Below are 6,698 nucleotides of genomic sequence, written 5' to 3' on the forward strand. Positions count from 1 at the left end.
GAAAACGAGCTGTGAATTCTTATTGCGGAAAAACCCCACCCATGGGATGAGACGTACAATGCGGAAGAATAGAGCCTCCCCACACCTATATAGGGAACAGAAAGGTGGATAAGTTGTAAACAAACAGAAGCAGAAACACGAACGGTCGGGTGGGTCGGATGCCATCCATACTTCTGAGGAGAATGACCATTCAGGTAAGTGCCAACGGCTCATTCTCCCTCAGAAGAGGATGGCATCCGAGATCATCATGGGACATGCCATAGCCGCTATCCTAGCTGGGTGGGAGACCGTGAGAATGCTCCTATGGCGGGACCACCTGTTGCAGAACACGTCTGCCAAAAGAAGCGTCTGCAGAAGCCCAGTCGTGTATTTTATAGAATTTAACAAACGTGGACAGGGAGGCCCACGTTGCAGCTCTGCAGATATCGATCAAAGGCGCCCTCATGGAGAGGGCTGCAGAAGCCGCGGCGCTGCGCGTGGAGTGGGCAGTTATACCCTCCGGAGGCACCGCTTTAGCCGCTGTATAGGCCAAGCGAATGCACTCGCAGATCCAGCGTGACAAAGTAGGGGAAGAGACCTTCCTTCCCAGAGAGCAGTCCCTGAATGATACAAACAGGGAATCAGAGACCCTAAAGCCCTTAGTGCGCTGCAAATAGATTCTTAATGCCCTGCGGACATCTAGGGTGTGCCACTCCTTCTCCCTGGGATTGGCAGGGTGGGGGCAGAATGAAGGCAGCATGAGCTCCTGGGATCGGTGAAAAAGAGAATTAACCTTGGGCAGGTAAGTGGGGTCTGTACGCAGAACAACGTAATCGGAGTAAACTAGACACAACTCCTTCCTGGCAGACAAAGCGCCCAGGTCTGAGACCCGCCGGGCTGATGTAATGGCTACCAAAAATAGGACTTTAAAGGTAAGAATACGCAGCGGCACAGTCCTTAAAGGTTCGAAAGGAGGCTTAACCAGGGCCCGAAGAACCAAGTTCAGGTCCCAAGTGGGGAAACGATGGACCGGTGGAGGACTAAGGGCCGCCGCACCCTTAAGGAACCTTCGAATGTGGGGATGGCATGACAAAGGAGATGTCCCAGGAACCTGCAGAGTAGAGGAGATAGAAAACATCTGTCGCCTGAGGGTGGCCGGTTTGAGCCCCCTATCCAATCCGGATTGCAGGAACCCCAGTACCTGACTGACCGAGGCGGAGTGAGGGTCGGCCCCAACCGACACGCACCATGCCACGAACGCAGTCCATGAGGCTTGGTAAACCCTGAGTGTTGAGGGCCGTTTGGATGCCAAGATAGTCTCCTTGACTGCAGGAGAGTAACCGCATGCGTCTAGCGCGCCCCGCTCAACCTCCAGGCGTGTAGGTTCAACCAGCGCGGGTCCGGGTGGAAGAGCGGACCCTGTCGAAGGAGTTGGGGATGACAGCCCAAGGGCACTGGGGGGGGCTAGGGACATGTCGACGAGGTCCGAAAACCACGGGCGGCGCGGCCAATGCGGGGCCACGAGAATGAGTTCCGCCCGCTGTTGGCGGACCAATCTGACCGTCTGGGACAGGATGGGCGTGGGGGGAAAGGCGTACATAAGGCCCTGTGGCCAAGGTGTCAATAGGGCGTCCACCCCCTCGGCTCCGTGTGTTTGGTACCTTGAGAAGAACCTGGGGACCTTGGCGTTCCCCGGAGCCGCAAACAGGTCCACCTGTGGGTGGCCGAAGCTCGCCGTGATGGCGAGAAAGGCTTGCTCGTCCAGGACCCATTCTGCCTGGTCCAGCCTGGTTCTGCTGAGCCAATCTGCCAGCGTGTTGGACTCCCCGCTGACGTGCACTGCTTCTAGCGAGCCCAGGTGCCTTTCTGCCCAGTGTAGGAGCACAGAGGCCTCGTGCATCAGCGGCCAAGCCCTGGTCCCCCCTTGACGATTGATATGCGCCTTTGCCGTCGCGCTGTCGGTTTGAATCAGAACATGCCGACCGGCGATCAGGGGAAGGAAACGAATCAGGGAATAGCGGATCGCCCTCAGCTCCAGCCAATTGATGGACTGGAGCCGTTCCTGAGGGGACCACAGACCCTGAGCGACCTGACTTTGGCAGTGACCGCCCCACCCCCGAAGACTGGCGTCTGTTGTGACCGTTACACGTGTCACCAGGAGGAAGGAGACCCCCTTGTTCAGGGCTGGCGACAGCCACCAGTGCAGGGACTTCCTCACCCGAGGGGTTAGAAGAACCCTGTCCCGGGCCCGGGAAGCTACCAAGTCCTGGAGGGGCAGGAGTAGCCACTGGAGTGGGCGTGAATGAAGACGAGCCCAGGGAACTATCCCGATGGTGGATACCATCATCCCCTGTAGTTGGCTGAGGGAAAGAATATCCGGGCGACTGCGGAGACCCGCCTTTCAGCACGCGGTGGACAACCCTCGTCTCCTCTCTAGGGAGAGGGAGACCGTCCCCTTCATTGAGTCTATTATTGCCCCAAGATGTTGAATCCGGTTCTTGGGGACGAGGGAACTCTTCTGATAGTTCACGAGAAACCCGTGGGCCTGGAGAACTGAGATTGTCTCCCCAACATCCCCCAGGGCCCTCTGGAACGTTGGCGAACGGATCAAGAGATCGTCCAGATACGGGTATAAGTGAATCCCCTTCGTTCTCAAGTGCGCCACCAGTGCCACCATAACCTTGGTGAACACCCGTGGTGCAGTTGACAGACCGAAGGGGAGAGCACAGTATTGAAAGTGATCCCCCGCATAGGTGAACCGGAGGAACCTCCTGTCCTGGGGGTGAATGGGGACATGGAGGTAGGCCTCCTTCAAGTCCACTGAGGACAAGAAGTCTCCCTTTTGGAGAGCCAGCAGTATGGAGCGGAGGGTCTCCATCCGGAAGTGCTTGACCCGCAGGAACCGGTCCACAAACTTCAGGTCGAGTATGGCTCTCGATTCTCCATTCCTTTTCGGCACTAGAAAAAGAATGGAGTAGACGCCACACCCAACCTCGTCTGGGGGAACCGGCTCGACTGCCTGAACCCTGAGCAGGTGGCTGATGGCAGACAACATCAGGGAATGTTTGCCCGACTTGGCTGAGGTGGGGGACCTCAGAAAACGGTCGGGCGGCTGGGAAAGAAAATCCAGCCTGTAGCCTTGGCTCACGGTCTGGAGAACCCAGGCGTCCGAGCAAGTTTCCGCCCAAGCCTGGGCGAAAAACTGTAGCCTGCCCCCTACCTGCGACTCCGAAGGACAGTCATTGAGCTGCCGGACGCTTGAACCCGGATTTTTGCTGATGCCCGGGCTGCCGGAACCTGGACTGGGAGTTGTCCCGAAAGGACGGCTGTGACCTTTTCCAGGAAGGAAACTTGTCCTGCCTATCTTGGCGGTTTCGAAAGGAGGACCGGAAACCCCTGAAAGAGGAAGAGAAGTTAGGAGTGTATTGCCTGCGCTCATGGCGCTGTGCTGAAGTTGAAGGCATCGCCTTCTTCTTGTCTTTCCCTTCCACCAGTACAGGCTCCAAAATGTCCCCAAACAGCTTGGTCCCTTTGAAGGCTGAGTTTGCCAAATTGGACCTAGACTTCTGGTCGACCCTCCAATGCTTTAGCCACAGATGTCTACGAACCGTGACATCAGAAGCCATAGCTCGGGCCGACAGTTGTGTAGCGTCCAGGGAGCTATCGGCCATGAAGGCAGAAGCCTTGAGTAATTTATTGAGCCCTTGCCTCAGAGCCAGCAGCTCGGGAGGTACTAGAGGTAGGAGTTCTTTAATCCATAGTACCGAGGCTCGGGGAAATATTGAATTGGCCATAGAAGCCCGCATGGCCAGCGAAGAGGCCTCATGGGATCTGCGCAGTGCAGCATCACATCGCTTGTCATCATGGTTGCGCAAGACCTCGTCCCCATCCCTAGGCAAAACGGCACCCGTCACCAGAGAGGCGACCTCGGCGTCCACAGGGGGGACCTGTAGCGTGTCCATTACCGCCTTGGTTGTGGTATAAAGGTGCTTGATGCCAGGGGGGGGGCCCTTAGCCTCAGTGGGGTGCTCCCATTCTGAGTGAATAATGTCTTGGAAGAGTTGTGGGCAGGGCACCACAATCTCGGGTGCTTTTAATGAGGGTAAAACTGTGGAGACCCCTTCAGAAGAATCTCGCGGGAGAGGTACCACCCCCTCCAATCTCAAGGTCCTGCGGACCTTGTGCAGGAGCACAGGAAAGTCGGCTGGAGAAAACAGTCGATACGGGGCTTGTGGGGTAGGCGCAGTATCCCCCTCATCCCCTGAAAGTTCACCCTCTTCCCGGTCCGAGTCGGTGTCGGAATCCTCTGAGGGTGCCCCCCCCCCCCCCGTCGGAGAGCCCAGTGGACGAAGACTGTGGAGGAAAGCCCTGGCTGTCGCACATGGGCTGAGAGTGGGGGGACCGAGATCACGCAGCGCAGCAGGCTGCACTACAGCCGATGCGGGCGGAACGTTAGCGCCTGCAGGAGCCATATCTCCCGGCCTTAAAATGGCGGCCGCGGCAGCAGGTCCGTCCCCATGCACATTCAAAATGGCGGGCGCTGCAGATTGGGCGGGAAAACGATCCGCCAGAGCGGGAAGCAACCGCCCAAACTCCTCAGCCACTACACGCCGCAGGAGTGCGGCAAAACTCGGGGGAATCTCCTCCTCGCTGCCATCCGCGCCGCTGGAGGGGCGCGCGCGTTTAGCGGGAGGTTCCACGGGCAGAGGACTGGGCGGGGGCGGGGGGCGGGAGTAACTTGCGTGCCCGTAGTCGATGGTATCTCCTGGAGAACAGGCTCTCGACTTCCCTGCTCGTCGGCCATAACGGGAGCAATAGGCAAGCTTCCCTTGGCCGTTTTAGCCGCCACCCGCTTGTCTTTGGAGGCTTTCTTTGCCTTCTTCCTGCGCTTGGCTTGATGAGTGATGGGCGCGGGAGTGGTTGCCGCCGCCCACTCATCCCGACACACTGATGGCGCCACGGAATCTTCCGAAAGAGAGGGGGAGACCCCCCCCTTCGGGACAGGCAGATTCGGTTGCCATTCCGGCCAGAGGTAAGTGACCGCTGCGGGAGAAGGGCCGCAGACGGCTGGCGCAATACAAACCGCCCCTATAAGCCCTGCTTAGCCCAGAACAACACTGACCTGACCGGCACAGCTCAGGACAGAGGAGAAACAAAGAATACCCTGACTGGAACAGCTCAGGAGTAGACAGATAGGGCTAGGGCCTAAGGGCAGGCGAAAATAACGGAGAAGAAAGATTAATAGCCAGAGCCAACGACTACAGCACCTGCCGGAGCGAGACAGGGCGAAGACTGAAGCCTGAGGGGATTGCCCCTCCCTCCTGCTACAGGAGGAAAAGCTCTCTGATTGGCCCTGTCTCGGAGCAGGAGGTCGTGACAACCCATGATGATCTCGGATGCCATCCTCTTCTGAGGGAGAACTGCCATTGCCAGTCCTGGATAGCTGCTGCCTGCTACAGTAAGCAGTGGCACACCAGCCAGAGGCAAGCAATGGATATCATAATGACCTGTTTTTATGGATATCATAATGACCCGGTTTACAACAAATCCACCTGCATGGCTCTAGGCAGTCTGGTGTCTGTTGGACATTCTTGAGACCTTGCTGTCCAGAGGGTGACTGTATTAATAGATCATTTAGAGAAGGATGTCAATGTACACCCTCCTTGGTCTGAAGATGCACCACAAGTACCACCATGACCTTGGTAAACCCTTATAGTTAGTTATAAGTTTATTCGGTCATTGACCAGCAAAGGTAAACACTTATAGTGCACAGTTCAGACTGAAGGGAACTGTGCCATGTTGGTAGCTGATCATTGTACTGAGAAACTGCCTGTTTACAGGGTGAGTAAGGATGTGGAGAAGCCTCCTTGAGGACAAAGGAGGTCAACAAGTCCCCCCTTCTGGAGTGAAGCTAGGATGGAGCGGAGAGTCTCCATCTGAAAAATCCCTGTTCCTGATGAACTTGCTAAGGGATTTAAAATCTAGTATGGCACTCCAATATCAATTTCCCCCTGGGCAATAAACTGGATGAACTACACTCCCTGTCCCTGGTGCTGTTCTGTAAGGGGAACAGGTTCAGTTGCCTGTTTTTGCATGCAATTAATTGCCTGAAACATACATCATTTTCTTTTTCCTCCTATGGGATCTTGGGAAGAGAAGGAATCTATTTGAAGGCTGAATATTGGGAGTACCCCCTGACTGATTGTCTGATGCACCCATTGATCAGAGGATAGGTTCCAGTGGTTGGCAAACCTTTGAAGCCTGCCCCTCAGTGGAATGACAGCCCCACAGTCAATGCAAGATCTGTACTTGAACCTCCTATTGGGCTGAGAGTTTTGGATACCCTAGAAGAGTGGTCTGGGCCTATTCCATTGACATCACTCCTGCCTGGGATGGTTGCGAAAGGGGGATCTGTGTGTTTGAAAGAAATAATTTGACATCATGTTGGCTTTCATATCCTCCTTAGAAAGAGACGGCATGGCCTCTGACTTTAGTCTCAAGTAGAACCAGGTCCAAACTTTCACCAAAGAACTTGCCACCTTGAAGGGTGGGATAGTCAGGCTGGAATGAGGCTTCTGATTGACTTTCCAACTCTTGAGGCTTAAGTGTCTAACAGTCACATTGAATGCCAGGGCTCTGGCAGAAATCTGCATGGCATCCCATGTAGCATCAGCCATGAAGGCAGTAGCTTTGTGCAGTTTGTTCTCCTACTCCCGCCC

The 6,698-nt window shown here is 55.7% G+C and overlaps 1 protein-coding gene across 6 annotated transcripts in view; it reads left to right on the forward strand.

The window, feature by feature from the left end:
- CCDC17 (coiled-coil domain containing 17) overlaps positions 1 to 6,698 on the forward strand; it is a 67,294-nt gene that overhangs the window by 58,158 nt on the left and 2,438 nt on the right. Inside the window, exon 31 of one of the 6 annotated variants that reach the window (XM_053244295.1) lies at positions 5,820 to 5,965. The exons of the other annotated variants lie outside the window; for them this stretch is intronic. Within the exon in view, the coding sequence (XP_053100270.1) occupies positions 5,820 to 5,828 (9 nt within the window). The 3' untranslated portion in view covers positions 5,829 to 5,965. Of the gene's footprint in view, positions 1 to 5,819; positions 5,966 to 6,698 lie in introns of those variants that run through there. 6 annotated transcript variants of the gene reach the window in all.

This window comes from Hemicordylus capensis, chromosome 4, assembly GCF_027244095.1.
Source record: "Hemicordylus capensis ecotype Gifberg chromosome 4, rHemCap1.1.pri, whole genome shotgun sequence".
NCBI classification, from domain to species: domain Eukaryota; kingdom Metazoa; phylum Chordata; class Lepidosauria; order Squamata; family Cordylidae; genus Hemicordylus; species Hemicordylus capensis.